Source organism: Oncorhynchus nerka, linkage group LG6 (assembly GCF_034236695.1).
Source record: "Oncorhynchus nerka isolate Pitt River linkage group LG6, Oner_Uvic_2.0, whole genome shotgun sequence".
Lineage (NCBI taxonomy): Eukaryota > Metazoa > Chordata > Actinopteri > Salmoniformes > Salmonidae > Oncorhynchus > Oncorhynchus nerka.
Window position 1 is genome coordinate 72725223 of NC_088401.1, and position 19461 is coordinate 72744683.

A 19461-nucleotide genomic window follows, 5' to 3' on the forward strand; every position below is an offset into this window, starting at 1 on the left:
TTTTTTATAACTGTGACATCTGGTTTGCTTAATATAAGGAATTTTAAATGGTTTAAACTTTTACTTTTGATACTTAAGTACATTAACAATTCCATTTACTTCTGATAAATAAGTATATTTAAAACCAAATACATTTAGACTTTTACTCAAGTAGTATTTTAGTGGGTGACTTTAACATGAGTAATTTTCTATTAAGGTATCTTTTACTTTTACTCAAGTATGACAATTGAGTACTTTTTCCACCACTAACATTAAAGAGTATTTTGTGTAGAACGTTGACAATTACATCCATTTTAATATCTCACATTGTAACACAACAAAATGTGGAAAAAGTCAAGGGGTATGAATACTTCCTGAAGGCACTGTATGCTTCAGAGTGCATACAGAACTAGATGACAGTGATAGAGCAAAAACCAAACTTAGAAAACGGCAAAGCAACATCTCCACAATGACCTATAACCACACCTTCCTCATCTTTCACAATCAATCCCAAGCGTCCCCTTCTTGCATCCTCTTCATTCATCCATCCCTCCTTCAGTTCTCTCCTTCCCTTGTTCAGAGCTGGAAACGCCAGCATAGATGCCCCAGCCGGTCAATGTTCTTATGCAGGACACTGTGGATGGGTGCTACGTATCTCGCCACGTCCCCGTCCCGTGCAAAATCCCGGCAGAACAGGCCCTTCTCGGCACAGAAGACAAACTTCTGTGGCATGGGGCCATTGCCCCTCACATACTCCCACACAGCCAGGAGGAGAAGCCTCACCTCAAAGGGTGTCAGGTAGGGGAAGGCCTCGTGGACGTTGCCCAGCACCGGGGGCAGCAGTTGGCCCTCGCCCATACATGACACCAGCATGCAGGAGGCCTGGAGGTGCCAGGGGGAGTCTACTGCCAAAGGCTCCCTCGAAGCCTCCCAGTGGGCCAGCAGAGTGGCCAGCAGGCCCCGGAGCACCGCAGAACAGTAACAGAGAGCAGGATGCCCGGCAGCCACAACATGGAGTAAAGGGAAGAGGACAGGGTGGGCCTCGAAGCAGCGGCGGATGTGTATGTCACGTTCTACAGTTGTGCGGGCGTGTTCCTCTGGCGGCCATGACAGTTCCCCGTTGGCCACGTCGGGGCAGATATACTCCACCAGCGTCACCGCCATCATTTTGGCCGCCTCAGCGTTGATGGGCGGCGGCTCGTCGGGAACGACGGAGGATTGGTGTCGGGCGCCGCCACTGTTGCAACCATTCCCAGATGGCGCGCTGCAGCACTGGACGGTGACAGCCAGCAGAGTCTGGACGTTCTGTATGACACTGGAGGCGTCGGGGTGAGGCGTAGCGCTGCGCTGCTTCAGACCCTTCCCTATCACCCCAGCATGGAACACAGACCACACACTGCCAGAGAAGTTGACCGTAGTGCCAAACCTGCAGTTGATGTCCAGCAGGAAGCCCCCCCGGTCAGGGGCCAAGGACGGGGAGATGGGGGTGTCCCCTCTAATGTCCTCGCTCTGCCCTCCGAACAGGTCAGCGTTTCCTTTATGTAGAGCTCCCTCCACCAGCTGCAGCAGGACACATTTGAGGGTTAGAGGGGAGTAACCTGCCAGACGGGACAGGAGGAGCACCGAACAGTTCACCGCATCTCCTCCCTGCCCTCCGTCTCTCCCCTTCCCTGCCTGTACTCTCCTCCGCAGCGCCAGGAAGAAGTGTGTGACGGCGGCCCGACAGACGAGCAGCAGGTGGGAAGGCAGGGTGGCACGGGGGAGGAGGCTGCAGGACAGGAGCCGCACGGCAGCGTGGGATACCGCCGGGTCACTGTGGAGGAGCAGAGGGCAGAAATCATGGAGGTGTCCCGAGACCGCTGCTCCAACCTGCACTGCCATGGAGGACTGAGGACTAGCACCTCCTCCTCCCATGCCTCCAGGACCCCTCCTCTCCTCCTCCTGTACACTCTGCATGGCAGAGGCCAGGTTGAGGAGGAGCTGGCAGAGCTGCTTGGGTCCCAGGGTGTGTGTGTGGATCTGGGCCAGGCAGCGGGTCACGGCTGCAGGGATGAGGCCTGGCAGGCAGGTGGACAGCGGGGTGTGGAGCTGCCAGGCCAGGGCCAGCTGGTCTGGGTTCCGTGCCAGGGTGAGCAACTGACAGAGGGCCTCCGTGGCCACACTGGGGCCCCTGTACACAGACAGCAGACACAGCAGCTGGTGCAGCCAGAGATGGCGCTTCCTCTCCAGCCTCAATGTCTCGGCACACAGCTCTCCCACGTGTGACTGCATCTCGTCCAGGAAGGGGACTACCCGGGGGGCCTGGGAGGAGGGAGAGTGGGGGCGGCTGTAGTAGCCGTCGTCCCCCTCTGAGCAGGTGTAGACCAGCTTGTGGAGATGCAGCAGGAGCATCTGGAGGAGGCGGTCGCAGGCCTCCCGGACCCCCTCGTGAGGGGAAGGCGTTGGGCCGGAGATAATGACGGATGCGGGGGTGGCCGTGTCAGCGAGGAAACGGAGGATGCGTGCCCCTCCAGCAGGGCTCTGGGCGATGAGGTGAACAACCAGCCCCATCATGTTGTCCAGCTCGTCCCTGGGAAGCCCTTGTAGAACAGCCTGGAGCTGGAGCAAGACTGGAGGCCGTAGAGACTCCACCAGCTCAGCAGACACGGCGCCCAGCAGAGAGGGTGACAGCGCCGCCAGCTGGAGGAGGAAGGGCACTGCGCCTCGGCGTAGCTGAGCTGAGTGCTCCCAGGAGGTGGACCCAGAGCTGGGGGGTATAGTCGGGGGACTGAGGCTCTCCTGGAACATCCTCAGCAGCTCCTGCCGGATGCTGTCAGAGTGCCGCGCCGCCAGGTGGTCCAGGATCCCCACCACAGAGCCGATCTTAGGCACTCGGTTGCTCTTGTCTCCCTGACCCTTGTCAGCCGTTCCGTGGGAGCAGAAGTCTTTAAGGCCACAGGCCAGGACGCGGCTGATGATGGTGCCCGGGAAGGAGGATCCGATGTGGGCCACCACCCAGTCAAAGTGGGGGGAGTGCTGCACGGAGGTGTCCAGGAGAGCGTCCACACATTGATCAGGACACCAGGCTATCATGGCCGCCAGGCACTGGGTATAGGCCTCCATGAGGGAGCGGGTAGCTGCACAGGACATCCACAGCTGTAGCAGCTCGTTGAGGCTGGAGGATTGGGGAGCTGCCCTGCGACCAGCATGCTTGGAGCTCAGCTGCCCCAGCAGGTCTACAGCCCAGGTGGAGACGAGGGGAGCCCAGGCTCGGGGGTTGAGCCTGATGAACTCTGCCAGGACGCCATGGACCTCCATGATGACGTCCTCCAGGTTGGAGTCCCCGTCGCCCTCGCCGTCCGCCTCCAGATTGTGAAGAAAGGCTGATACATGTTCGTTGTAAACGCCCCTTAGGTGCTCAAGCACCGCCCCACGACAGGCAGGCACGGATCGTAGCAGACGCACTGCACAGCGGGCATGCTCACGGACGCTGAGTTTACGACCCTGGGTCTGGTCCACGCCACTGATGAAGGATTTGATCTCCTGGGACAGCTCCTGGGGGCTACACAAAACACACACACACACACACTCACAATAAAAGTTCACAGTTGCAAAAAAATCTATAAACTAACAAATGTGATTCTAATTGGTTGAATTTTTCTATTCTCTGACTAGAATATTTCATAAATATAATTGAAAAATGCTAACCACATCTCTCCACAATACCCTTAGCATAATAACAGCCTTATAACTTTCTGGTATAGTAGGGAATCAGCCACATACTGTAGCTACTACTACTGGCTGGTTGGCTAGCTAGCTATGCTAAGCAACAAACCTAAGTGCATTCTGCGGTGAGTGAGCGAGAGAGGTCTGCATGGTGACTGTCAGGAGAGTTCCGTCAAAAAAGCCAGACATCGTTCAACTTCCCAAACTGAAAATAGAACATTAACTCTCCCCTAGTAACAAGCTACGAATAACCAACTCTACACCTGAAATATTATGATATGTTTTAAGTAATGTTCGGTCTAAATATCAAAAGGGCGCTCCAAAACCGGAAATCTTTATTTTATTATTCTATCATGTTTACCGAGCGGCAATGCAGAAAAATATATTTACTGCCATCTACTGGCCTGACACAGTACTTCGAAACCAACGTCAGCGCGCACGCTTCCAACAGAGACGCCGCTCTGATTTGTTTTATTTTTTTGAGTCAGCTGATAGCTGACGCTTCTGACTTCTGTGTTCGAGGTGAAAGCAAGCAACATCCGCACGACACCGAATTTACTGTAAGTATAATAATTTTAATGTATTTCAATTATTATCTTTACAGAAAAACTTGTGAGGAAGATTACAAATAACTAGGTAGCTAACTGGGATCGAACATCATACTATGACTCTTGACAGCACGCAAAGACTGTCTCTGTTTTGTGCTGTCTGTGGTCAGTGAACGTATCTAGCTACGCAAGCTATCTATTTCGTTGCATAATGTTTTATTATAGACACCAAAACACAGTGAAATCAGTTTCTAATTTATTTGCCAATAGATTGCCTAATATTCTGTGAGCTCGTGTGTTTTGGTAACAGGCCCCCTAAATATAACCCATTGGTTTCATTTTGACATAAAGAGTTGAGATCGAAGCTCAGTGAAGGGAAATCAAAGCTGTGTAAAGGAAATAACAGTAACCATGGCTCCAACATTGGTAAGTAAAGTCCAGTCCTTTTCTTGTCCTCTGTCTCTATGTAGTCTTATCTGTTTGTTTAGAACATATTTACATTGTGTTTGTACCTTTTCTTGTCCTCTGTCTCTATGTAGTCTTATCTGTTTGTTTAGAACATATTTACATTGTGTTTGTACTATGCAGTCATGACATAGTACAATGTACTATGAGTCATGACTGAAGAACTTTTTATAGTTCCCTGATCTGAGAACTTTCCCTTTCAGAACTGCATACTTGGCACTTTAACAAGATGGTGTCTAGCAACATTGTGCCAATACACAGATTGCTAAATCATTCTTAATGGTTTCATCATTTTATTTTATTTTTCACAGTATGATAAGAAGCCGGAGCCAGGGGATCTGATAGAGATATTCAGAGGGAACTACCAGCACTGGGCTTTGTACGTTGGTGATGGCTTTGTTGTTCACCTGGCCCCACCCTGTGAGTAATACTCTTGATATAGTGTACTTAACAATGTATATACTATAGATATAGAGTACATTCAACTCAACTTTGACACTGATGATGTCTTGTCTGTGCACCCCCTCCCTTGGACCTTTCCCTCACCCATGTCTCTTTGCTCCCCAGCCGAGGGACCTGGGGCCGGGGCCAACAGCATGATGTCTGTGCTCAGTGACAAGGCTAAGGTGAAGAAGGAAGAGATCTGGGACGTGGTGGGGCATGATCAGTGGTGCGTAAACAACCAGCTGGATGAGAAGTACCAGGTCAGTAGCAGTAAGTACAGTAAGGTTGTTTCCCAAATGGCACCCCATGGGCCTCTGGTCAAACGTAATGAACTATGTAGAGAATAAGGTGCCATGTGGGACACAGCCTGTGTGATCCTGTGTGGCTCAGTTGATAGAGCATGGTGCTTGCAATGCCAGGATAGTGTTTTCCATTCCCACTGGGGCCACCCTTGTAAAAATGTATGCATGCAAGTTCGCTTACGATAAAAAGGTCTGCAAAACGGCTTAAGTTGTTTTGCTAAATGGCATGTATTATATTATCATTATAGGTCAGACCCATACATGAGATACTGAGGGAAGCCCAGGCCTATGTGGACCAGGAGATGCCCTACTGTGTCTTCAGGGGAAACTGTGAGCACTTTGTCACAGAGCTGAGATATGGGAAGGCTGAGTCTCGACAGGTAGGTACAGTGGACTGGTGCTCAACGCTAGTTGTACTGTGCTCAGCGTAGTATTTTTGTGAGTCGTAATAACATTCTCAACTTGGTCAAGACACATGTGAGTGTAGAGTAACTGGTGTACTTGTTGTTATACATTCAAAGCATCTATGCTGTGATACTGTTTCTGAATCAGTCAGTCAGTCAGTCATTCATTCATTCAATTCTTTCAAATTAATGTTAGTCTTTTTCTGCCCAGGTTCGTCAGGCTGTGGGAATAGGGGCCACACTGGTGGGCTTCGGAATCCTTGCCTTTGTAGGTATTGCGGCCATCTTTGGAGGTGGAAGCAAGAAGAAGAATGAAGAAGAAGAAGAATATAAGTGACCAACTGTATAATAGCTTCCTGAGCAGCCAGTCACCAATAAGCCTAATAGATTATTTTTTTAACTACAGTACTGCCATCGTCACTTGTATAATTCTGGGGCTTTCAGAAGGAAGGGTTGAGTATTTCCATAATATTTTTATTTTTTACAGTTAAACAGACATGAATTGAAAGCACAAAAGGAGGAAAGGTGTCTGGTTATAATTCCAAGGTATACAGCCTTGGAGGGGCCATATGTAGACTCTCTTTATAATGGGATAAAATGGTATTCCACTGAAGTTCTAATGTTTCTATCATGAAGCAAATTGTCTAAAGGACCCAGGGCTTTCGAGTGGCACAGCATCTCAGTGCTAGAGACATCACTACAAACCCTGGTTCGATTCCAGGCTGTATCATAACCGGCGCACAATTGGCCCAGCGTCGTTAGGTTTTGGCTAAATAAGAATTTGTTCTTAACTGACGTGCCTAGTTAAATAACAAAATAAAAGGACCCACAGAACTACTCCTGGTTAGGGTTGAAGTGGATACATCTAATGCTGCTTGTATCGCTTCGTAATGACTGACAGCATTATGAACAGGTGCATCAAAGCAGTGACCAAGAGACTGAAAAACAGCTTCTATCTCAAGTCCATCAGACTGTTAAATAGCCATCAGTAGCACCTTAGAAGCTGCTGTCCTATAAATGGTTTAATTTGGAAGTTTACATACACCTTAGCCAAATACATTTCCACAATTCCTGACATTTAATCCAAGTAAAAATTCCCTGTCTTAGGTCGGTTAGGATCACCACTTTATTTTAAGAACACGAAATGTCAGAATAATAGTAGATAGAATTATTTCAGCTTTTATTTCTTTCATCACATTCCCAGTGGGCCAGAAGTTTACATACACTCTTTCCGAGGTCTTGGCTGATTTATTTTGATTGTCCCATAATGTCAAGCAAAGAGGCACTGAGTTTGAAGGAAGGCCTTGAAATACATCCACAGGTACACCTCCAATTGACTCAAAGGATGTCAATTAGCCTATCAGCAGCTTCTAAAGCCATGACATCATTCTCTGGAACTTTCCAAGCTGTTTAAAGGCACAATCAACGTAGTGTATGTAAACTGTCCCACTGGAATTGTGATACAGTCAATTATAAGTGAAATGATCTGTCTGTAAACAATTGTTGGAAAAATGACTGCATGCACAAAGTAGATGTCCTAACCGACTTGCCAAAACTATAGTTTGTTAACAAGAAATTTGTGGAGTGGTTGAAAAACTAGTTTTAATGATTCCAATCTAAGTGTAGGTAAACTTCCGACTTCAACTGTACATAGACTTGAAATCGCTGTCCACTTTAATAATGGAACACTGGTCACTTTAATAATGTTACATATTTTGCATTACTCATCTCATATGTATATTCTACTGTATCTTAGTCTATTCCTCTCCAACATTACTCGTCAAATATTTATATATTCTTAATTCCATTCCTTTACTTCGGATTTGTGTCCATTGTGAGTATTGTTGTTAGATGTTACTGCACTGTTGCAGCTGGAAACACAAGCATTTTGCTACACCCGCAATAACATCTGCTACACATGAGTATGTGACCAATAAAATTGGATTTGAACAAATTCTTACTTTATTTAAATGTTTGATTGAAAATATTTGAAATCATAACTGGTGTTTCATCTTTAAAAAAGAGTTGAAGAGTTTGTTTATTAAATATTGATTAACTGAATCTTATTAGCATTTTATCTTAGTAGATTTAGTCTTGACATCCTCTTTGATTTATATTTTTAAATGTCTACTTAACTTATACTTGTCTTAGTAAACAAAATAAACACCTCTGTTGGCCCACTGCAAGTCCCAGAAGGAACTTCAGTGGATTTGGATGTTGACTCTTGGCAGAAGTAGAAATTGTTCTGAACATCTTTGTAAAACAGTGCACAGCCTTTCACATTAAACACAGACTGTGTATTTTATTGTCATGGTTTTGTTTTGGAATTGTTCACATGGTACACAAGATTCCGCCTTTATAAAACAATGCATCTGATTTTACTGTCTTCTTCCATATGAACTTCCCTCCCTCCCCATCCACAACATATTTAAAAATCACAGCACAGCTCATCTGACCACATAACACCAGTAAATAGTGCTGCCATCAAACAAAGGCACAAACAGAACCTTCCCTTGACCTACCCAACTCTAAAAAGATAGTTGATGGGTAGAATTATTTTGCACTTTATGATTTGATATTAAATAACTCAGTGACTCCATAAATATATAGGAGGAATCTACAATTTGACTTGAGCCCGTTTGAATCTGTTTATAATTGTATAATTAGCCTAACAGTAGTAATTATCGTGTTATGGGTCAGTTGGAATGATTGATGTGCATTGTGTTTGGGGACAGGTAAAGTACAAAGTCTGAGTACCAGAATGATTCCATGAGGGTTGAATAGGAGCCATGTGTCTGGGGTTAAGGCTGATGGATCCTAATAAATGTTCTAGAGCACTGTCTAATATCGTTACAGTTTTATATCATTATATACTCTTAATATGAATATATAGTTCTTTTATATTCTTAGAGAATGAAGGTAGTGTTAAGTTTCAGCTCTTTGTGTATGAGAAGTGTAATTATCTAGTGGACTGCAGTCGACTGTAGGAATGTGTACTCCCAATAACTAAGGCACAGAGGAGCAAGAAGGTTCCGGATTCAGGCTGGGACACGAGAACACCAAGAGGAGGAACAGACTCAGTTCCTGTCCAGAAACAGAGACTGATTATTTATCTTAGAAATACAAGGAGGTGACTCCGCCTAGTCGGAACGTGTATAGTGCATTCGAAAGTATTCAGACCCCTTGACTTAAAAAACACTTAATTGACATTACAGCCTTATTCTAAAATGGAATAAATTGTTTTTCCCCCCTCAATCTCCACACACTGCCCCATAATGACAAAGCAAAAACAGGTTTTTAGACATTTTTGCAAATGTATTTAAAATAAACAACTGAAATATGACATTTACATAAGTATTCAGACCCTTTACTCAGTACTTTGTTGAAGCTCTTTGGCTGCGATTACATCCTCGAGTCTTCTTTGGTATGACGCTACAAGCTTGTGTTGTATTAGTTAATGTGACGACTGTTGCTCATCGAATGATTAAAGTTTCTTATTGCGTGATTAACTGAATCAAGCAATTATTAACTCATTAACCTGGGGCACCATGGAAAAACTAGTTTTTATTGAGTTTCTATTTCCCAAATTAACTCAAAGAATATCAGAATATCGATTTTACAACAGCCGCTAATTAACCAGTTACCTCAACAACCTCGTTCTGAACGTCGTATAGTCCGTGAATCTGCACGGACCCGGGTCTCACCTATGAGTTCGTACCACACCAATCTTAGTTGAATATTTATTGACTAGAAAGCTAAAATGATGATAAAAGATACACATAGACAAAACTCATTATAGGCTATTGATTAGAACTTAGCATAACGGGCCAACACACTATGGGGCGTGTTACCCAAAATGGGGATTTCAAAGAGAGAGAGAAAAAAGAAAGTACACGAGAGAAATATACATTTGGGTGAATTTGTCAGCTATGCTATTCTAACCCTAGCCTTGCCCCAAACTGCCGCTCTTATGGGTCAGAATATAATGATGTAATTACGTGGGGAAGACCTCCGAGGATTCTCTGTGTGGACCGTTCAGGGGACAGTTCAGACTGCTCGATGACGCACTTCTCCTGCGCACCTTTCTGGTCGTCCTCATGATGTCAGTGTCCTTTTTGGCTTAGGAGTCTGTTCCTGTCACGCCCTGACCTGAGAATTCTTCGTTTTTTAAAATATATTTAGGTTAGGTCAGGGTGTGACATGGGTGATGTATGTGTTTTAGTACTGTCTAGGGGTTTTGTAGGTTTATGGGGTTGTTTACCATCTAGGTGTTTATGTATGGTTTCCTAGATTGGTTCTCAATTAGAGGCAGCTGTTTATCGTTGTCTCTGATTGGGAACCATATTTAGGCAGCCATCTTCTTTGGGTATTTTGTGGGTTATTGTCTATGTCTAGTTGCCTGTGTCTGCACATTTTTTTAGTATAGCTTCACGTTCGTGTTGTTGTTTTTGTAGTTTGTTTAGTGTCCGTCTTCATTAAAAGATAACATTATTCAATTCACGCTGCGCCTTGGTCTTCTCACTACGACGAACGTGACAGTTCCCTCACCCTTACTCTGGAAGGGGTCTTCTGATGACAGACAGCTCTGTAGCTCAGAGTGCACAGCATAGGAATGAAACAGTGTAGATACCACGATTCGATGGGAGATGGAGGCTGGGTGGTTCGACTTGAATTCACCCGCTTAGACACAGCTACTCAACCGTAGCTTGGGTAGAAAAAGATTTCTCTGTCTTTAAACTTGCGTTGCGTTTTGGGTTCGTTGACTTTTTAGACCTTGGCTGCAGCTTGGGTCACGTAGTCTTGTCTGTAAATTCTTTACTCACAGGTTTTATACCATTGGGTCAGAAGTGGGCGTAACAACGTCATCTATTAACCTTTTATAACAAAACAAAAATGACATACATTTTCATATTCCATCTATCGTCATGACCACCATTGTGGCTGACAGAAACCATTGTTCCAAAGTCCATTTATTTCATGTTTAATGTTCTGAGGCTGGTTCTCCTTAGTAACAGGACAAAGGAATTTGTCTGTGGCCTGAGATTTACCAGGTGCGTGAGGGGTCATAAAACCCCCACATCTTCAGAACCCTAGATCTCTCCTCCTCTGTTGGGGTTGAGAGATAATCTGTAGGGTTGTGGTCTCCTGTAACCTGACCTGATCAGGACAGTCAAGACACTTGGCACACCTGGATTAGGGGAGTTTCTCCCATTCTTCTCTGCAGACCTTCACAAGCTCTGTCAGAATGGATGGTGAGCGTCGCTGCACAGCTATATTCAGGTCTCTCTAGAGATGTTCGATCGGGTTCAAGTCCGGGCTCTGGCTGGGCAACTCAAGGACATTCTGAGACTTGACTCCTGTGTTGTCTTGGCTGTGTGCTTAGGATCGTTGTCCTGTTGTCAGGTGAACCTTCACCCCAGTCTGTGGTCCTGAGCGCTCTGTAGCAGGTTTTCATCAAGGATAGCTCTGTACTTTGCTCTGTTCATCTTTGCCTCGATCCTGACTAGTCTCCCAGTCCCTGCCATTGAAAAACATCCCCACACCATGATGCTGCCACCACCATGCTTCACCGTAGGGATGGTGCCAGGTTTCCTCCAGACGTGACGCTTGGCATTCAGGCCAAAGAGTTCAATCTTGGTTTCATCAGACCAGAGAATCTTGTTTGATTTTTGCTCTGACATGGACTGTCAACTGGGGAACCTTATATAGACAGATGTATCAGATGTAAATGGAATTGCTCAATGTACTTAAGTATCAAAAGTAAAAGCATAAACCATTTAAAATTCTTCATATTAAGCAATTTTCTTGTTTCTTTTTGTTGACCGATAGCCAGGGGCACACTCCTACAACCAAAGCATTTGTGTTTAGTGAGTCCGCCAGATCAGAGGCAGTACGGATGACCAGGGACCTTCTCATGATAAGTGTGTGAATTGGACCATTTTTGTGTCAAAATGTAACGAGTACTTTTGGGTGTCAGGGAAAATATATGGAGTAAAAAGTACATTATTTTCCTTAGGAATGTAGTTAGGTCAAAGTTGGAAAAATATCAATAATAAAGTAGTTACAATGTGCGTGCTGAGAGTCGGGAAGCAAGTATTGGGAGTGAATATTTAATAAATAAACAGAACATTATACGAAACACAAACAACGCACAGACATGAAACAGAAACACCTGGAGACGGAACCAAAGGGAGTGACATATATAGGGCAGGTAATCAAGGAGATGATGGAGTCCAGGTGAGTCTGATGATGCGCAAGTGCACGTAACGATGGTGACAGGTGTGTGCCATAATGAGCAGCCTGATGACCTAGAGGCTGGAGAGGTGCACACGTGACAGTAGTAAAGTACAGATACCCCAAGTGTTCCATCAAACAAGGCAGACATCTTTCAATTTCCCAAACTTAAAATAGAACATGAACAACTCTCCCCTAGCAACAAGCTACGAATAATCAACTCTAGAACTGAAATATTATGATATTTTTTAAGTAACGTTCAGGAAAAATATCAAAAGGACACTCCAAAAGCGGAAGGCTTTATTTTCTTATTCTATCGTGTCTTTCGGGGGGTAATGCAGAAAAAATATATTTACTGCCATCTACTGGCCTGACGGAGTACTTTGAAACCTACGTCATTGTGCAGGCTCCCAGCAGAGACGCCCCTCGAGTCAGTTGATCGTTGACGCCTGATGCCTTTTGGCTGATCCATTTGTGGTTTCAGGGAGAAAACAGAGTTGGGTGCTGTGGAATCGGTGAGGTTAACCAGAAGTGGTCTTGTGTTAATAGTTTGTGTTTCCGCTGGTCAGAGGGAGCAGGCGCTCCGCATTAAACGAATGAGGGAAAGAGATGTGAATTGTTTTACTCTCAAGAAAAAGGCGCCAATGAAAGGAGTGGTAACTGGGGTAGAGGTAAATGTAAAAGTTGACCAACTGAAAGGGAAGATTCCCGGTCTTTGTGATACGCGTTGTTTGGTACGTCGCAAACAGGGTGGGGTGAGTGCTGAAACAGAATCGTTGTCTGTTTTTTAAAATGTTGATGTTGTGTCTTTGCCCGACAAAGTGATGTTAGGATATATAAGTTATCGCATACAAGCTTTTGTACCGAATACATTACGTTGTTACAGGTGTCGAGATTTTGGGGATGTAGTGGTATGTGTTAATTTTAGGGGTGCCCATGGGGATGGGGATCAAAAATGTCCCATGTGAGAGAAGCAGGTTGAGGTTTCCAGGATTAGAGTAGTGAGGAAGTTGTCATATGCTGAGGCAGTGAAGAAAGTAGAGGAAGATGGGTCAAGGAGGTGAGATCCTGAGAGGAGTGGTGTGAGTAGTAGATCTGTACCAGTACAGAGGGATAGGCCAACAAATTATATAAACTCAGCAAAAAAAGAAATGTCCTCTCACTGACAAGTGTGTTTATTTTCAGCAAATTTAACATGTGTAAATATTTGTATGAACATAAGATTCAACAACTAAGACATAAACTGAACAAGTTCCACAGACATGTGAGTAACAGAAATTGAATAATATGTTCCTGAACAAGGGGGGGGGGTCAAAATCTAAAGTAACAGTCAGTATCTGGTGTGGCCACCTGCTGCATTATGTACTTCAGTGCATCTCCTCCTTATGGACTGCGCCAGATTTGCCAGTTCTTGCCTTGAGATGTTACCCCACTCTTCCACCAAGGCACCTGCAAATTCCCAGACATTTCTGGGAGGAATGTTCCTAGCCCTCACCCTCCGATCCAACAGGTCCCAGACTTGCTCAATGGGATTGAGATCCGGGCTCTTCACTGGCCATGGCAGAACACTGACATTCCTGTCTTGCAGGAAATCAAGCACAGAACGAACAGTATGGCTGGTGGCATTGTCATGCTGGAGGGTCATGTCAGGATTAGCCTGCAGGAAGGGTACCACATGAGGGAGGAGGATGTCTTCCCTGTAACGCATAGCGTTGAGATTGCCTGCAATGACAACAAGATCAGTCCGTTGATGCTGACCAAGCTCAGACCCTCCACAGACCCAGTGCTCCAAGAGCACTTTTTGCCAGTCCTGTCTGGTCCAGCGATGGTGGGTTTGTGCCCATAGACAAAGTTGTTGCCGGTGATGTCTGGTGAGGACCTGCCTTACAACAGGCCTACAAGCCCTCAGTCCAGCGTATAATGGACAATCTGAGAACTGATGGAGGGATTGTGCGTTCTTGGTGTAACTCGGGCAGTTGTTGTTGCCATCCTGTACCTGTCCAGCAGGTGTGATGTTCGGATGTACCGATCCTGTGCAGGTGTTATGACACGTGGACTGCCACTGCCAGTGTAACAGTATAACTTTAGACCGCCCCCTCGCCCATACACGGGCGCGAACCAGGGACCCTCTGCACACATCAACAACAGTCACCCACGAAGCATCGTTACCCATCGCTCCACAAAAGCCGCGGCCCTTGCAGAGCAAGGGGAACTTCAAGGTCTCAGAGCAAGTGACGTTATTTAGCGCACACCACCGCTAACTAGCTAGCCGTTTCACATCCGTTACACGAGACCGATCAGCTGTCCGACCTGCCTCCCTGTAGCGCTGTCTTAGGCGTCTTACAGTACAGACATTGCAATTTATTGCCATGGCCACATCTGCAATCCTCATGCCTCCTTGCAGCATGAGTTTTACGAATTATCTTTGAACGACAGGGTCCTGAAAAAGGGACGTTTATTTTTTTGCTGAGTTTATATTTCAGTAAGATTGGATTTTTAGAATTTATAGTAATGGTTGTCAACTGTACTGCAGGGATGGAACGTAAAGTCACAAAAAATGTAGGTTGTGGTGGCAGCTGCAGAGGTTTTTGGGTGTGCGAGACTTGACGTCAGCATACCACCCTGCATCCCACTGCTGGCTTGCTTCTGAAGCTAAACAGAGTTGGTCTTGGTCGGTCCCTAGATGGGAGATCAGATGCTGCTGGAAGTGGTGTTGGAGGGCCAGTAGGAGGCACTCTTTCCTCTGGTCTAAAAAATATCCCAATACCCCAGGGCAGTGATTGCCCTATGTAGCGTGCTGTCTTTCAGCTGGGACGTTAAACGGGTGTCCTGACTCTCTGGGGTCACAAAATTACTATTATTATTTTTTATTACTATGTTATTTATTTTTTTAAATTGTGAGTGTAGTGTTAGATGTTAGGGTAATAGTTTATTTATTTATATGTTTTCAAGCAAAGTATAAGGGAGTTGTACTCCGGTCTACTAGGTGGCGGTAATGAAACATTTATTGGATGCCAACCGCCGTTAAACCTCATCGAGGAAGAAGTTAAACCTCATCGAGGAAGAAAAATAAGTTGACGTCTGATTTGTACTTCTGTGTTCTAAGTGAAAGTAAGCAACATCGAGGCCACGACACCGAACTTACTGTAAGTTATATGCATTTAAATGTATTTAAATTATCTGGCCAGAAATACGTGTGTGAGGAAGATTACAAATAGCTAGGTAGCTAACTGGGATCGAAAGTCATACCATGACTCTTGACAGAACGCAAACACTGTCTCTGTTGTGTGCTGTCTGTGGTCAGTTAGCTAGCGATCTATTTCGTTGCATAATTCATGTTTTTATAGACACCAAAACAATTAAATGAAATCAGTGTTCAATGTATTTGTCAATAGATTGCCTAATATTCTGTGAGCTCCTGTGTTTTGGTAACAGGCCCCCTAAATATAACCCATTGGTTTCATTTTGACATAAAGGGTTGAGATCGAAGCTCAGTGAAGGGAAATCAAAGCTGTGTAAAGGAAATAACAGTAACCATGGCTCCAACATTGGTAAGTAAAGTCCAGTCCTTTTCTTGTCCTCTGTCTCTATGTAGTCTTATCTGTTTGTTTAGAACATATTTACATTGTGTTTGTACCTTTTCTTGTCCTCTGTCTCTATGTAGTCTTATCTGTTTGTTTAGAACATATTTACATTGTGTTTGTACTATGCAGTCATGACATAGTACAATGTACTATGAGTCATGACTGAAGAACTTTTTATAGTTCCCTGATCTGAGAACTTTCCCTTTCAGAACTGCATACTTGGCACTTTAACAAGATGGTGTCTAGCAACATTGTGCCAATACACAGATTGCTAAATCATTCTTAATGGTTTCATCATTTTATTTTATTTTTCACAGTATGATAAGAAGCCGGAGCCAGGGGATCTGATAGAGATATTCAGAGGGAACTACCAGCACTGGGCTTTGTACGTTGGTGATGGCTTTGTTGTTCACCTGGCCCCACCCTGTGAGTAATACTCTTGATATAGTGTACTTAACAATGTATATACTATAGATATAGAGTACATTCAACTCAACTTTGACACTGATGATGTCTTGTCTGTGCACCCCCTCCCTTGGACCTTTCCCTCACCCATGTCTCTTTGCTCCCCAGCCGAGGGACCTGGGGCCGGGGCCAACAGCATGATGTCTGTGCTCAGTGACCAGGCTAAGGTGAAGAAGGAAGAGATCTGGGACGTGGTGGGGCATGATCAGTGGTGCGTAAACAACCAGCTGGATGAGAAGTACCAGGTCAGTAGCAGTAAGTACAGTAAGGCTGTGTCCCAAATGGCACCCCATGGGCCTCTGGTCAAACGTAATGAACTATGTAGAGAATAAGGTGCCATGTGGGACACAGACTGTGTGATCCTGTGTGGCTCAGTTGATAGAGCATGGAGCTTGCAATGCCAGGATAGTGTTTTCCATTACCAATGGGGCCACCCTTATAAAAATGTATGCATGCAAGTTCGCTTAGGATAAAAGGGTCTGCAAAACGGCTTAAGTTGTTTTGCTAAATGGCATGTATTATATTATCATTATAGGTCAGACCCATACATGAGATACTGAGGGAAGCCCAGGCCTATGTGGACCAGGAGATGCCCTACTGTGTCTTCAGGGGAAACTGTGAGCACTTTGTCACAGATCTGAGATATGGGAAGGCTGAGTCTCGACAGGTAGGTACAGTGGACTGGTGCTCAGCGCTAGTTGTACTGTGCTCAGCGTAGTATTTTTGTGAGTAGTAATAACAATCTCAACTTGGTCAAGACACACGTGAGTGTAGAGTAACTGGTGTACTTGTTGTTATACATTCAAAGCATCTATGCTGTGATACTGTTTCTGAATCAGTCAGTCATTCATTCATTCAAATTAATGTTAAGTCTTTTTTTGCCCAGGTTCGTCAGGTTGTGCAAACTGTGGGAATGGCTGCAATGGTGGGCTTCGGAGTCCTTGCTGTTGCAGGTATCGCAGCGGCCATCTTTGGAGGTGGAAGCAAGAAGAAGAATGAAGAAAAAGAAGAATATAAGTGACCCACTGTATAATAGCTTCCTGAGCAGCCAGTCACCAATAAGCCTAATAGATTATTTTTTTAACTACAGTACTGCCATCGTCACTTGTATAATTCTGGGGCTTTCAGAAGGAAGGGTTAAGTATTTCCATAATATTTTTTATAGTTCCACAGACATGAATTGAAAGCACAAAAGGAGGAAAAGTGTCTGGTTATAATTCCAAGGTATACAGCCTTGGAGGGGCCATAACCTTACAGGCTGCTAGACTAAACTAGCTGTTTTTTTTATTTTTTTTATTGTCAGTTACTTATAAGCAGTGGTGGGAAAAGTACCCAGTTGTCATACTTGAGTAAAAGTTAAGATAACTTAATAGAAAATGACTCAAGTAAAAGTGAAAGTCACCCAGTAAAATACTACTTTAGTAAAAGTTTTAAAGTATTTGGCTTTAAATATACTGAAGTATAAAAAGTAAATGTCATGGATAAAATGTACTTAAGTATCAAAAGTGAAAGAACCGGACTGCATCATTTTCTTGTTTTTTAATTTTTGGGTAGCCAGGGGCATGCTCCAACACTCAGACATCATTTACAAACAAAGCATGTGTTTAGTGAGTCAACCAGATCAGAGGCAGTAGGGATGACCAGGGGTGTTCTCTTGATAAGTGTGTGAATTAGACAATTTTCTTGTGCTGCTAAGCATTCAAAATGTAATGAATACTTTCGGCTGTCAGGGAAAATGTATGGAGTAAAACGTCCATTTTCTTTAGGAATGTAGTGAAGTAAAAGTTGTCAAATATAAATAGTAAAGTACAGATATCCTAAAAAACTACTTAAGTAGTACTTTCAAGAATTTTTAAGCAGTGGTGTAAAGTACCTATGAAGTTTCCCTACTAAAGTTTTAACATATTTATGTAGACTCTTTATAATGGGATAAAATGGTATTCCACTGAAGTTCTAATGTTTCTATCATGAAGCAAATTGTCTAAAGGACCCAGGGCTTTCGAGTGGCACAGCATCTCAGTGCTAGAGACATCACTACAAACCCTGGTTCGATTCCAGGCTGTATCATAACCGGCGCACAATTGGCCCAGCGTCGTTAGGGTTTGGCTAAATAAGAATTTGTTCTAAAACTGACTTTCCTAGTTAAATAACAAAATAAAAGGACCCACAGAACTACTCCTGGTTAGGGTTGAAGTGGATACATCTAATGCTGCTTGTATCGCTTCGTAATGACTGACAGCATTATGAACAGGTGCATCAAAGCAGTGACCAAGAGACTGAAAAACAGCTTCTATCTCAAGTCCATCAGACTGTTAAATAGCCATCAGTAGCACCTTAGAGGCTGCTGCCCAAAACACATAGACTTGAAATCGCTGTCCACTTTAATAATGGAACACTGGTCACTTTAATAATGTTACATATTTTGCATTACTCATCTCATATGTATATTCTACTGTATCTTAGTCTATTCCTCTCCAACATTGCTCGTCCAAATATTTATATATTCTTAATTCCATTCCTTTACTTTGGATTTGTGTCCATTGTGTTTATTGTTGTGAAATTGTTAGATATTACTGCACTGTTGGAGCTAGAAACACAAGCATTTTGCTACACTTGCAATAACATCTGCAAAACATGTGTATGTGATCAATAAAATTAGATTTGATTTTAACAAAATTTTGGATAGAAAAAATTTGAAATATTAACTGGTGTTTGATCTTTAAAAACTTGAGTTTGAAGAGTATATTGATAAACTGAACCTTATTAGCATTTTAGCTTAGTCGATTAAGTCTTAACATCCTCTTGGATATAAGTTTTGATAGGTTTGGTTTTTGAGCTTGAACTATTATTAATCATTAGTTCTAAAAGATACATATGAGGGGTGCCGTAATGATGCTTGGGAGGGGCTGATTGCAGGGAACACAGTCACGTGGCAGTACTGATAAGGGGAGGAACCGTTTAAGGCCCAGATCACTCAGCTCCCTGCCTAGAAATAATGATGCAATGTTTGGCGATAATGAGGAGACTCCACCCAAAGTGGGGTATGTATACTACCATGGGTGAAACCATGTTTTTTTGTTTAATGCAGCTGTACTGACCCTCTGGGAAGAATAAACTTGGTTTTAAGCTTTCATAGTGTCCATTGAGTTTGTACTCTGAAAATTAGAAGCTAACAGTTTGTACATGTTTTTATAAGCATTGTTTGGTCTCTTATAGGTTTGGGGTCTACTTAACTTATACTTGTCTCAGTAAACAAAATAAACACCTCTGTTGGTGCAAGTCCCAGAAGGAACTTCAGTGGATTTGGATGTTGACTCTTGGCAGAAGTAGA

The 19461-nt window shown here is 44.0% G+C and overlaps 3 protein-coding genes across 5 annotated transcripts; 2 read left to right on the forward strand and 1 right to left on the reverse strand.

Annotated features, from left to right (window-relative positions):
- Positions 1 to 275: 275 nt before the first annotated feature.
- On the reverse strand, positions 276 to 4044 carry ints5 (integrator complex subunit 5). The gene is made up of 2 exons (XM_029662515.2): positions 3794 to 4044; positions 276 to 3520 (listed from the first exon to the last, which is right to left on the reverse strand). The coding sequence occupies exons 1-2, from the start codon at positions 3871 to 3873 to the stop codon at positions 556 to 558; spliced, it is 3045 nt and encodes a 1014-aa protein (XP_029518375.2). The 5' UTR covers positions 3874 to 4044; the 3' UTR covers positions 276 to 555.
- A 96-nt stretch (positions 4045 to 4140) lies between these two features.
- On the forward strand, positions 4141 to 8147 carry LOC115130933 (phospholipase A and acyltransferase 3-like). Of its 2 annotated transcripts, none has more exons than XM_029662520.2 (6): positions 4141 to 4244; positions 4584 to 4658; positions 5009 to 5117; positions 5265 to 5401; positions 5692 to 5823; positions 6059 to 8147. In XM_029662520.2, the coding sequence occupies exons 2-6, from the start codon at positions 4644 to 4646 to the stop codon at positions 6182 to 6184; spliced, it is 519 nt and encodes a 172-aa protein (XP_029518380.1). In that variant the 5' UTR covers positions 4141 to 4244; positions 4584 to 4643; the 3' UTR covers positions 6185 to 8147. The 2 variants fall into 2 exon arrangements, with proteins under 2 accessions (XP_029518380.1, XP_029518381.1); XM_029662521.2 differs by having other exon boundaries at positions 4169 to 4244; positions 4543 to 4658.
- A 6959-nt stretch (positions 8148 to 15106) lies between these two features.
- On the forward strand, positions 15107 to 19261 carry LOC115130932 (phospholipase A and acyltransferase 4-like). Of its 2 annotated transcripts, none has more exons than XM_065019852.1 (6): positions 15107 to 15227; positions 15517 to 15632; positions 15983 to 16091; positions 16239 to 16375; positions 16666 to 16797; positions 17017 to 19261. In XM_065019852.1, the coding sequence occupies exons 2-6, from the start codon at positions 15618 to 15620 to the stop codon at positions 17149 to 17151; spliced, it is 528 nt and encodes a 175-aa protein (XP_064875924.1). In that variant the 5' UTR covers positions 15107 to 15227; positions 15517 to 15617; the 3' UTR covers positions 17152 to 19261. The 2 variants fall into 2 exon arrangements, with proteins under 2 accessions (XP_064875924.1, XP_064875923.1); XM_065019851.1 differs by having other exon boundaries at positions 15108 to 15227; positions 15558 to 15632.
- The last annotated feature ends 200 nt before the right edge of the window (positions 19262 to 19461 follow it).